This window comes from Embiotoca jacksoni, unplaced genomic scaffold (assembly GCF_022577435.1).
Source record: "Embiotoca jacksoni isolate LCO1_2020_lvr unplaced genomic scaffold, fEmbJac1.0.p SCAF_19, whole genome shotgun sequence".
Lineage (NCBI taxonomy): Eukaryota > Metazoa > Chordata > Actinopteri > Embiotocidae > Embiotoca > Embiotoca jacksoni.
In genome coordinates this window covers 5,668,986-5,682,666 of record NW_027185329.1, presented here as the reverse complement: position 1 = coordinate 5,682,666, position 13,681 = coordinate 5,668,986, and the positions used below count along the sequence as shown (strand labels likewise).

Here is a 13,681-nt window from a genome sequence, read left to right as displayed (position 1 = left end):
TTGGGGGACATAAATCATTGAGCAGCGGTTCTCTGGAAAGACGGCAAGGACTTGCCTGTCACTTGCACAGGCTGATTCTGGAGACGCATGAATCACTCCACTGAGTGCTAAACAACGTTTCCATGAGAGAACAATTAATTTGTTCTCTCAGTCCCCCTGACACGTACGCATTCCAGCACTGCTTTACACTTACAGACACACACCAACACACGCGTGCATTAATGTCAGCTGCACGGTTATCTTTCAAAGCATTTTACCTTTGTGCAAGTCAAACCCGCCTAATAACGGTCTATGCTTTGCAAACCAAGGGGGGGGGGATGTTAGTCGCTTTCCATATAAAAGGCAAGAGCCCTGCTGGTGCTTCAGTGTGTTAGCCAGTGATTCACAGCCTTTTGGAGTGGGTGGCAGCAGAGAGGAGAAGAAGAAAGCGGGTGAAAACGTTCACCGCTGCTCACTGGGACTGAGAGTATGAGGGTGTGGGTGGGCAGAGTGGCTGAACGGGCAAAGCAGACACCTGGGATGAGCTCAGTAGGCGTGAGGATGGGAGGGGATGGGAGGGGAAGGGGAGAGGGGACGCATCAGGATGGAGGGTTAACCATAAATGGCAAAGCGGTCCATTGTGCGTGGGAGTTTATGGTGAGCACATACACATGTGCGTATGATTGTGCAGTGTGATTATGGACACCTAATTCTGCAATCCTGTCAGTAATGGATGAGTTGATGAGGAAATGGTTTGTAGACTCTCCCTCTGTTTCAGAGCCAGTGCAGTGCTCTCATAAATGATCACAGATGCAGTGTGGTGGAGAGGCTTCCTTTCTCTTATAGCACGGAGGAGATTAAGGGACATGTGACCTACTAAAAACCGCTGACCTGAACACACGGGGACAATATGAATAAGAGCTCCCTGCCCAATTCATGTCCTAATTACAGTAGCCATAAGCATACCTCTTCATCAGTGCATCACGGACGCCACTTTTATGTGGCGAGCGAGTGAATCAGTAATGAGAGAGTCCCATCGAGTTTGATGCGAGTGCTCCCTGCTTTGAAACGAAGCAAGTGTGTACTTAAAGATCATGATCTCTCAAGAGGCCCTAATTAGATTTATTTTACAAGTGTACTGTAAAACCGTAAAGCTGAACTCAAATCCAGAAGATGTCTCTGTAAGGTTCAAGTTGTGTTGTCAGTTGCTGCACACATTTTCCACACTCTTAGCAAAATCTACATGACAGGAGAGAAAACGCCGTGTCAAAGTGATTTTAAAGTGCTATAAATTGCTTGTTTTCATGCAAGACTGAAGATGATCACGCTGCGAAGATGCGTTTGGGAAACTGGGACTCTGGACTGCACAGAAATATGCTGCTGGTGCATGTCTGCTGTACTAGTTGGCAGAGCGGAGACTGACTGACATGACCCGAGGGTGCTTGGACACCGAGCTCAGTGCTCTAATTCACAGCGTTTCCCTGGCAGGGAGCAGCAGACAGCTGAAAGAGGGGAGAGCAGAAGAGATACGGTGACAGTGGAAAAGAGGCACAGGCGGCGCCGTGTAGAGGAGGCAGGAATGAATGTCGACAAACTGATAAGGTTCATGGAACATGGCGACGGGCGGACAGACGGGAGACATGGAGAGGAAGCTCCTTCAATCCTTCAGCTCTCCAAAGTGCTGAACTACTTCCCTGTTTCGTAAACTGAGAGCCCGGTGCGCTCATCTCCATTTACAACTCAAGGTGAAACGATTTACCTTGCTGCACTCTGTCACCTTCTCTTAAAATACACACAGTAGCAAATCAGAAAATCTTCTGTAGGTCATTTAAATAAAATTAGAGATTTCAAAAGGTGTAATTAAATGAAAGCATAAAAAAAGACGAGTTCACAGATGCTCCGTTTGAAATCCTCCTTCTATTACATCCTTTTCATATGCTACAAACAGCCTCAATGTGTCTCGTTAACTCATTAATTGCACTGATGCTCATACCTATACTGTATTCAGAGACAATTTCTTTCTCTCATGTCAGCAGAGTGGTAATATAGGACAAATGAGACAGAATCATCTTTTTTAATGGAAATTTGTCTCAATAAAAAGTATATGAATCCACAGCATCTAAATTGTTCAATTTCAGTAATTCTGGTGGCTTCAAGTTAACAGAAATTAAATATTAGTGCACAACTTAAGATACATATAAAAAAAAATATATAGGTTATATTAGCTAAAGATTTTACTATACTTGTTATTTGTTGTCTTATTGGTTACCCAGATGGAGTTACACTTATTGGCACATGCCCCTATACATGATTATAATTACATTACAGTGTGTAGCTATTTATTAAAGCCGTATTAAAAAAAAAAAAAAAAAAAAAAAAAGCCAAATAGTGAGGGTTAAAGTCAAGTTTTACTTTAAGAAGATGAAAGGAGATAAGGTTGGGGAGAAACCTAAATGTTCTCTTACATGTGCTCTTTCCCTCCATCCAAAGCAGCCTCTTGTTACATTGTTGTGTCAGAGCCATGTTGCCTCGGTCTGTGGTCTTCACCCAGATCCCCTGGCAGGAAACACCATATGTAGATAAAAGTCTCATAAATAACTGATAGGGTCTTCCAGGCAGTATCACTATTATTTCCACAAATGGCGTGACCTACAACCGGCAGCTTGAAACATATCACAGAAGACACAGATTGAACAGAACAGATTGAGGCTGAACACCACTTTACTCTGAAAAGCTTGTTTCTTAATGTCGGCGTCAAGAACTAAAATAAGACTTGAGGTTGAGGTTTACCAAGGTAGAAACAAAAGACTGAAACGTATAGCAAAACCATAAAGCTCTTATCTAAAGTATAAAACATGATAATTAATTTTGTTTTCACACGTTGGCTGAAAAAAACACAACAGATATTTCACCACCAGTATGTGAAAATGGCTATGACATAAAGTACCAGAGAATGAACACAACACTTTTCGTTGTGGCTTCAACAATGCTTGTGAGAAATTCTTGCCATCTGCAAAGTTATGCAAAACAAATTAATTAATATTTCCGAATTAATGAGACTTCCAGCAGGGTGAAGACCGTCATCCGTGGACCTCCAGCCATGTTACAAAAAAATGATCTCTCCAAAGACTGGGCCGGACAACTATGCCAGTTCGACAGAGCAGCAGCAGCAGCTCTACGTGGCATTGAAAACACTTCCCTCTGAACAAGGCCAAAGAGCCTCTGAAGAGCAGCTTCCTGAAATGTAGGTGTCCTAAATGTCCCTGCACGAACCACAGAGAATAATACAGGCTGGAAAGGCATCAGACATTAATAGTGTGCCATCAGAGTGCGAATACTGGGCCAGGTATCGAGACGGCACAGTCGCACACAAATGCCCAAAATCTCCTGCAGATAATCTCCCTGGTTTACTGCGTACAGGGTGGTTTGTGGATGACCTGTTCCACGACCTCTAACAGTTACAACAAAATGGCCCAACAGACGATTAAAAACAAAAATGTACAATATGTGCAACAAAATATCAATAGTTTTTTTTTCTAAATCAGCTGTTTTTCTTGCATGAAGTGTGCTAAAGAATTTAAAAAAAAAAAAAAAAAAAAAAACCTGCCTTTCTCTTTAAACTGTCAAACATTTTTAAACTAAAACCATCTTAATATCTGTGCCTGGTTAGCACTGATAACAAAAGTCATCGTTGCTCCGTCACTTCACACTTCCGCTGCTTTGGTTGTACATTGCACTTCCACCCTGCAGCTGCTCTTATCTATGAGATTGAACCGGCCTCCATCTTTGAACATGCTTCATGCACCAAACAGCAGACACAACTTAGCGAGCAGCAAAAAGCAACTCAGGAATTAGATAAGTCTTCTCAGAAGCTTAAAAAAAATAAAGCAAAACGCAAAGTAAACGGACTTACATTCGTCAGTTGGCCAGAAACAGACTCCAGATGTTTGCTCCTGTCTCCTGGTTGTGCTGAGAGCTAGTTGTTTGATAGCATGTTAGCCATACAAGAACAACTTTATTAGCAGTTCTTTTGCCCCACATTTAAAACTAAAAATAAACAAATGACGGTCAGGTTGAATTGACACTAGATAGATGGACAGGGCAGATTGTTGATAAGTTTAAAGCACAGGTGTATTCTGATGGCTCGACAGACCATTTTTGCATCAGACATTTTGAGTATTACTTAGACCGGTTTCATTAACAATGTTGTTGATGTATTTGTCCCAGTATTGTTGTTACAACTTTTTAACTTTATTTTACTGTGTAAAACTTATGAATCTATAGTATGTTATTAAAGGGATTGTTTATAGCTAGTGATAGCTACATTTTCTTGTCTTCTATCCCGAGGTGTGCAGGGACCCGATTACACAACCTGTTCAGTACATGAAACATTTCAAACATAATATCTTGCCTACAGTCTGATTTTCATGATTTTATCATTTGTAATTCTGGCACACAGCTAATATTACTGTCATTAATTCCACTGTGTATAATGACAGGTGATTACTTGTTCTTTTTGATAGCAGCATTATTCTGAGTAATGAAAACAGTACAGCCTGTGTTTCCAGTTTGTGGCTGTAAAGACAAATAACTTGTCTATAAAGTTTAGGTAAAAAAAAATGCACTAAGATACAGGAATCTGTTTCTTTAAGCTTTTGCTGACGGCCTACTTCTACCGTATGTATGGTACTGTAAACAGCCAGAGAGGAAGATTTGATAACAGGACTGTGGGATTATTTTTGAGATTGAGTATACCTGTACATTCTGCTTTTGAAATACTTTTCCACTCAAAACTTGGAATTTGCCATGCTCCCAATATTCTTGGAACATCGTTTTGGGTGTAAACTGTGTTGCTCTTGCAAGATGACCCAGAACGCTAATATAAGTTTGATTTTCAATATTTTGATCCCACAGTGAGCCGCACAGCAGCAGTGTTTTTACAAACCTGCATGTTTCAGTGTATCATGACAAAAACCGAGCAGGAATTAGAAAATTCACACAGTTTAAGTGTAAAATGGACTTTATCACATTCACATTGCAATAAATCTCAATTTGATAACTTTATATGATACATGAGGGGAGTTGATGTACACATGTTCCTTCCGTACATTAATTGCAATTGAGAGTGTTCTGTATACACACATATATACTTGTTTACAACAGCTGGTAAATACTGTTTAAAAGCTCTCCAGGGAAAAATAAGCCTTTAATGTCAAACTCGGAAAAAAAGAATTGCCCCAGCACACACATGTATTGAAAGATACTCAGGAGGCTGCATTTGATCTAAAGATTGCTCTGAAATGCTACAAGACTGCTTCAATGTCACACTGAACTGAAACTGCGTACCATATAAAGTAGTGAAAACAGGACAATTTAGTTTTATCAGTTATGAATTACTGCAGGTGACTAAATCTGATGTATATGGTCAAACAGACAGTGTAGACGACAGTGATGCTGGTAAGTCATCAGTGGATTATTTAACCCACCGAGTTCAAGAAGAGTACTTTGAGGAACTTGAACATGTACTAAGACAAAACCAGCATGTTTTAATGTCTCCGCTCTCTGAGTTGTAAAATGATTTAGCACTTGTGAAGATGAAAGTTTAATGAGCTCACATTGCATGTGCAAATGTGAATATTCTCAGAAAACAAGACTAAAACGACTGTGAATGAAGATGGTTGAGAGTCTGAAGCAGCAACAGGATGGTCGCACGGCTCACAGCAGCCTGTAAACCCATAATCCACTACACAGCTGTTGTTTTGGTCATTACTCAGCAAAAAGTTGTAGTACTGTTATTCTGCGAATCTAAATGGAGAGATAAGTTTCCTTTAACATTTTGAAGACAAACAATAAAACAAAACAAAACAAAAAACTAGAAGTCTCTCAAAACATAAAAGTGTGTATTAATTTTCCAAGAACTGACTTCCATCCAATATGGACCTAAAGAAAAACAAAATTAAAAAACATCCAAGGCATCAAAAATATAGTGCGACACCATGAACAGACAATTCAATATCAACCCGAATATCTGAGCATCATTTGAAGCTTACATCATTTCTTACCAACATTTAAAAAAAAAAATGGAGTGTACAGGACATTAATAGCTATTTGTGATTCTGTATTTACACTTCATAATGAATCTCTGAAGAACAATAAACATTTGGGCACCTAGAAAAAAAAAAAAGGATGCCACACTGATGTGATTTGACCAGTTGAACAATCAAACCCACAAAGCACAGATCGGGTCAAGTTATTCTTCATCAGAAAAAAAATAAGTGGATTTCTCAATCACAATAATTTCACCTATAATTCTCTAATACTATTTTGAAAAATAATGCATTCAATGAAAATGTTTCAGGTGGACAATCTCTCGTTCTTCTCTCACTCACTCACACTCACACACACACACACACACACACCAGAGACATGTAAAAATTACATTTTGAGTGGTTAACCATAGAGGGGCCGACAGATGGGTGTAACCTCTGTACAACAACAGCAGCATCTCCACCTCTGTCACTTTCTGTGATGAGGAGAAGACTCCATGTTGGGCATCACTGGAAATGTTTGGCACAAAATCCAGCACACAACCATAACATACGCACAGTATCGGCTCGGCCTCAGAGGCAAAAAGGTTGTGGTAAAAGAAGGTGAAGTGACATTTTGTACTGGTTTTTCTACCCAGGCCGATAGAGAGGACAACACTCAGTGTCTGTGAATCTCCCAGGAACTCTGTGAGGGTCCCCAATTATCCCCACACACCAAATCCCCAGCAGTGACTGAAGCCAGGAATGTTTTGCTGGTGTTGGGTTCCTTCTTTCCTCCTCCAACCACAGGGAGGCTGAAAAAGTCCCAAAGTTCTGCCTTCTGATATAGAGGACACGTCCAGAATGAGGATGGTTTTTTTTATTTGTCTGGCACAGCAAGTTTTATCTCCCACCAACACGCAGACCTTCAGTGAAAACAGACAGAAAAATGTGCTACATGTCAAAGACAATCGTCCTCCTGACTGCTCTGACACAGGATGTGATTAAGGCTCATCGTTTTCTTTCTTTTAAAAATTTCATACAGATATTGAACGAGAAATACCTGGATCTTTTTTTTTTAACTTTCCCGCTGTACTCGGGTCTTTCGTTGCATCAGAATGGCTGTGAAAACGGGTCACGAAAGACCCGAGCGCAGCAGGAAGGTTAAAGGAGCAGATCTGGTTTCCACGCAGAAGTTAGGTCCCTGTTCATTTAAAAATGCTTCTGTTTTAAAGAAGACGCTCTTCACCATACCGTACATTCATCAGTGGCCGCTTTATTAGGTACACCTTAATGTTTTCCAATAAAACTGCCCTATCTATCTTTAAAAAGCTTGCACTGGGTTGCACTGGTGCTGGATAGAACACGCTGTGTGTTAAAACCTCTTGAATTGTGTTCAAGTCAAGAATTACATAATCCTATGCATGGTGTTAACTAAAATGAAGAGTCTGCAGGCTCTAATCTAGTCCTGTTGCATTCCTGTGCCGAGTCCTTCGTCGTCGTCCTCCTCCTCCTCCTCCTCCTCCTCCTCCTCACTGTGGGGAGTATTTTGCTTCTTGTCTGTTACTTTTCTCTTGAATTTTATACGCATCATAAAACTAGACTAAATGGCAGGCCTGTAGTATTTAATATCTCAGTTAACTGGACAGGTGTACCTAATAATTTGACCACCGAGTGTATCAAGTGGTAAATGGGATCCTCTGGAGGGGAGGACAGCTAAGAATATGCAATTGAGATGCTGATTATGCACCAGAGTCCCTCAATATGATCCTAACGATTTAAAAAAAAAAAAAAAATCCCATTAGGTGTTGTTTTTCCAAAATTTTAAATAAAAAACAATTCAGAGATATTTTTAGGGACATAGAAACTGAAAATAACAAGCCCTAAATATGATGCATTGGTTGCAGGTATGTCTCATGCATCCCGACTACTGTTTTGTTTGTGTAAGCGGCAGCTGCTTCCTCGTCCGTCTTTAAAATTTACCTCTTTAATAAATAGTAGAAAAATAATATTTTTCCTCTTTAAAGTATTTCTTCTTGTATTTATGTGAATCATTGAAGCTTTTTTTTCCAACTTAGAAGTTCGCAGGCATTCATGAAAATGTCCAGATATCTTCCCATGCCATGTTATGTAAGACCAGAAGCCCCTCCTTTCTTTACTCTCAGAGTAAACTGACTCTGAAGCGTCTATCTGCAGAACCAAGGAGAGTAAAGTTGAAACAGAACTCATGTTAGAATCCCACTAGATCCAGTTCTTTGTTGAAAATACAGTATTTTTACTCTTCACCAGAGATGTCCCACAGTTTTCACAAATGTAAGGAGTGCTTTTTTTCCTCTCCTGCCCATCACCACAAGTGGGCTTTGCAGGGGAAACAACCAATGTGGAGTTTAGGATGGTGCCTTGGTCAAAGGGGGTCCACATCAGGCTCCAGGTTTAATGCAATTATCCAATGGTCCTGAAGAACGATACATAATTGAGAATTTTGTCCTCCCTCAAGGTTTTAAGGTTCCAGTTGCGTCCTGTCCTCAATGACAGCTAATAAATGGGCTCAAACAGCGGCTTGTTCGGTCCTGAAGGTTGTTATGTGCTCTTGCTTGAGAGTCCTGAATGCAAAATTACTTCAGAAAAAAACTGAAAAGCCCATTTGCTTTTATTTACTGGCCCATGTCTGGTAGTTTTCAGTGTGTGTAAAACTGTGTACAGCTGCCAGGTTTTAAATAGAGCTAAATAAAAGAGGGATTGAGATTTAGATGACACCATGAAGCATCATCAGTTCAGGGCAGAAGTCCCAGTGGCCGAGTGACACAGTGGCTCCAAGTCCAGCTGTTCTACACTCGTTCATCCATCCAGACAGTACCCACTGTGTGCCGTCTAATCAAGCACAAATATTTAAATAGTCTTTAGTAAAAAAAACAAAAACAAAAAAAAAAAAACAGTTCCATCCCTGGCAGGAGGGCGAACGGCGCGCTGAGGATCAGCACTCCGCGTCCACACTGTGCACGGTCACCGCCGCTTGCAGATGATGCGTGTGCGTGTGCAGCGGGTGGTGGTGCGTGTGCGTGTGTCGGTAGGGGTGGAACTTGTGGCTGAGCAGCGCGGCCGTCTGGGGAGGCGTGTCCAGGTCCAGGTCGTCGTCATGGTTACCGACGTCAACACCGGCTGAGAGCGGGTCGTTGTTTCCAGGTGGATTCTCGCTGTCCTCCTGTGGACTCATGGTGCTGTAACCTGGACAGATAAAGAAAACACAAAGGTGTGAGCTTTCTTCATGATCTAATGAAGCCGTGGGATATTCAGAAAACTGACAGTTGTGATATCACTCTCAGATTTATTTCCCTGCATGCTCTTAAAAGCAGAAATCAAAGATATCATTCACTTAAATTTACATCTTGAAACTCCATACTTGATGGGGCATGATGAGTTTAAAGCCTAAAGATTGGGCCATAAAATGATTTAAAAACCTTACAATAACCCGTTACTAGTGATACTGTACTTAATCTTTAATTTTCAATGTTATTAAATCGATCTGTTTAAATTCTTTAGAGAAATCACTTGGTCTATAAAATGTCATAAAATAGTGAGCATTTTCCCACAGCTTAAGGTGCCTTTTTTTTTTTTTAAATCTTCAAAAGTCCAACTAGTCAATAAAAAACTGAGCGAGGTCGCACATCCTCACATTTAAGACCCGGGGAACAAGACGATAATTGGCGCTTGTGTTTAATTAAGTGATTTATCAATCATCAAAACTGTATCAACTATTGACTTAAGCACAGAAATGAAATGATGATCAACAAACCCTTGAAGTGCTTCTAGTAAATTCTTATGTTTGACTCTAAAAAAATAAACTAATGTTTACTTATGTGTTTCCAAGTTTTGCAATGAGATAATACCAGAATACAACACGAAAAACATGATATAATATACTGCTGGATTCATGACACATTCACTGGTAGTTCAGCGGACTTCACAGTTACTGTACACGTGCACTAGTTTGGTATAACTGCCGTGTATTGATTGAACAGAAATTGGAAGACACCGTGAAAGTAACAACTCAGCAGATGATGCCCCCCGGTCACGGACATCCAATATAGAAACATTCATGTGACCACATGGAAACTCGCAATGTTTTCTGAAATCTGTACAAGCTATTTGATGGCACCCTGACGACTAAGCATCGCCACTGGGCATTTTTACTCCTTATGTTTTCAGCTTTCCTCATACAATTTGAAAAAAAAAAATAGATGGAAACATATGAGCACTTTTCTTCACATCTTGCACATACGTGTAGCCTGAGGACAGAAACATAAGGCAGCATGGCTGTTAGGATACACTGGGAACTGGAGCAGTGGGAGGGCAGAGCTGCTGTCATAGAGAAAAGGGATTACTGGGTCAGGGAATGAGTAAATCCCAGATTAAAGTTTAAAAATCCAAAATGTAATGACACCAAATATTACTTGTTTACTGTTTAAAATGCTCACACATACCACTAGACCCCAAATCCCTTAGATTTTTTTTTGACAGTTTCATTCACAAATCATGTAATTTGATGGCTCTTCGACGCTTCTATCATCTAAATTCCCGAAAAACCTTATAAGTTTTATCAGTTTGCTTAATTTTTCACCCAAATTAAAATAGACCTGTTTTATATACTGAGTGGGTTTCACCATCTTCCAGCCCATGAAATCCATCTGAATATAACAAAAAAATATTTAGGAGTTGATCTGGAAATAAACCCATTTTATTTAATTCTTTCATCACCATCTTATTCAGCTCCTGAGATGACACCAGCAACATGCTGCACGGAGGAACATCAATCTGTTATTATTTATCTGTTATGTTCAAGCAAATAACCCTGTAAGCTCGACTGCCTTGATGATTATATTTATAGAAAAATCGCTCTCGTTTTGGATGATGAAACATTAAACCTTCAGAGGTACTGAACCAAATGATTTGTGTGTGCATCTGTGGTATGCAGGCTGAAGGCAGGAGGTTAAAAGCACGCGTGTGTGCATGTTGGTTATAAATTATATCCAAGCAACATTTTCTATCCTACAAACATGTAACTGTTAGATGTTTAACTTTCAGATCGTCACATAAACATATCTGACGTTGGGAGCTAGTTCATATTTTACTGCAGAGACCTTGTTTAGCATTGGCTGTCCTCAAAGAAATGTTTCACCGCGCCAGGCCAAACTATTCAGAACGTTCTTGCCGTCTGCAGCCATGCAAGCAGCTCGTACTGTATGCTAGTATGCTATGGGTAGTTATGCACACGGGTGGTTTGAGACAAATGCTGATGTCAGCAAGCAAACACGATCACGAGGTGCAGCAGTGGCTGATGGGAGTGTCATCAGTTGTCCATGACTGGTCATAGATACATGTATTAAGTTTAAGATGTAAAGTCAGGGCATCACCAAAGTTATTCACAATTATTCTGAGTGGAAGATGAATCTGTACCAATTTTTTATTTTTTTATTTTTGTGTTTGGCATCCCAGCTTGATAGTGGTAACAGATTCAAACGCAGGCCGCTGTGGTAAAGACTCAGCCGTGATGTGTGACACGCTCCGCCAGGTGAGCTGACGGTATCTACCAGATCGAAGGGCAACCCAAGCAAGCTGAGCCATTTCAATCAAAACTATAAATCTGTCCATGTGGAAATAAAATTCACGGCAATAAATAAAGTTGTTGAAAAATGGCAGTCTGGACAAAAATGGTGGACACACCAACCAGACGAGAGAACTCACTGAAATGACTTATTTATTCTTCCTGTCATGGTTTTAGTACAGTATATCCTTGTCATACTATCACATAATAAAATATATGCACTGTGTTGTCCCGCATCATCCAGTAAAACTGGGAAGTTCCCTCAAACATTTGTATCCCTGATCCTTCAAAGATGAACCGTGCTTCAATACCACATGACAGAAAGCTGACAAAGAAAATGAGACGAAAAGAGCAGAGGGAGTGATCAGTAAAGCAAAAGAGGGAGAGGGTGATAGGAAGAGAGGAATCACACAAAAGAGAGACAAAATCAAATCCCGGGCTAACCGGCTGAGAAGCTATGTGCCCCAATAATGTCAAACAATTATAGCTTCTCTACAAATTGGAAACTTTATCTTCAGGACGTCTGATAAAATGCACAAATCCAGAGTATATCCAACACCTATACCATTCCTCCATTCATTTTTCTTAAAACCGGTATTTGTTATTTTGAAGATGGAAATTAATATACGGTGTGCATTTTGGCTGTTGCACAAAATACCATTTGGATATAATAACCTGTCTGTACCTCTCTTTAGATATTAATTATACTGTGTGTAGTGGTTTCAAGTATAAACACAAACTCTAAAATTGTAGGGTATGTGTATTACGGTCGGAGATTACATGTCTCTGTGCAGTATTCATTATTAAATGGGTGGTTCTAGCTGTTGCCTGGAAGCTAATATTGCAGCTCAAAACAGCAACGCTGGAAAACAGCTCACAGTATGTGTGTGTGTGTGTGTGCGTCACTCACTTAACAGACTTAATGCTCTGATGTTTTAGGTGATTCACATCCAGTGTGTGTGTGTGTGTGTGTGTGTGTGTGTGTGTGTGTGTGTGTGTGTGTGTGTGTGTGTGTGTGTGTGTGTGTGTGTGTGTGTGTTTTATCATACCCTTCAGCAGTATGAGTGAGTGAATAGTGGTAGGAGGGCACCTTTGACCGAACAGAGAGGAGCAGCAACTTTGAAGCATCAACTTAGTAATGAATGTATTTTAATCCCTGACGGACTAACACTCTCTCTTATCCATTATTTTAAACTCATCTTCCTCTTTTGTCGCTGTCCTCTTGCCCTTTCGTTAACACTTATTTCCCTTCTTTCATCATGTTTGCATCTCTCCATCTCCCCACTTGTCCTCCTTTTTCAGTTTTGCAACCTCCCGTTCCCAGTTGTGCAACATGTCTTTCCTGTTCATTCGTGAACATTGCTTTTTGAGTGGCCCTTGAATCACTTATACTCTAATTATTTCCAATAACACCAGAGAGCGAATCCAGACGTCCTTCAATGACTGTAGTTGTGTAAACGAGTTTCATTACGATTACCTCAATTTAATGTGCACAGTCAAATGTTTTTGGTGGGAGAGAGAAAACTTAAGGTGGTGTGACTAAATATGAACTCATCTTACAAACTAATTTCCTTTGTTTTACCATTAATACTGTACCTAAAATGCGTCAGACAAACTCGTACTTCTGCCTTCGTTTCATTTTAGCCCACTCTCCTCTCATCCTCATTCTCTCTGGCATCATCAGTTATGCAACAAGTCACAGAGATACTCATTGCCAGGAAGTGGAGTGCTGCCATATGTAGGCGGTAAGAGCCTGCGTGGGTGAAACTGTCCATCCACATCGAGTGTCAGGCTTACAAGTTCTACAAATGTTTAACAGTGAACATGAGCAACTCTTCCAGAGCTGGAGAGGAAAGAAAACAAGGTTCAGAGCTGTGATATAATGAAAAGAACAAGGCAGGAGCTGAGCCACTGCCAAAAGACTGAGGGCTCACTGTGGATCTGAGGCTGAAATGCGTTCCTGCTTTCAGAATGGAATACGATTCATTTAGAAAGATGATACCTACAGAAATATTTACAGTTGCACCGATGCATACATCATCTCTGGTCGTGGCTATAGTTCAGCCTGCAGCTA

General features: G+C 40.4%; 1 protein-coding gene across 1 annotated transcript in view; it reads right to left on the bottom strand.

The window, feature by feature from the left end:
* Window positions 1–4,981: 4,981 nt before the first annotated feature.
* The window catches only part of cachd1 (cache domain containing 1), a 90,111-nt gene continuing 81,411 nt past the window's right edge, over window positions 4,982–13,681 (bottom strand). The window contains exon 27 of the mRNA XM_069153165.1: window positions 4,982–9,230. Within this exon, the coding sequence (XP_069009266.1) occupies window positions 8,980–9,230 (251 nt within the window). The 3' untranslated portion in view covers window positions 4,982–8,979. The remainder of the gene's footprint in view (window positions 9,231–13,681) is intronic.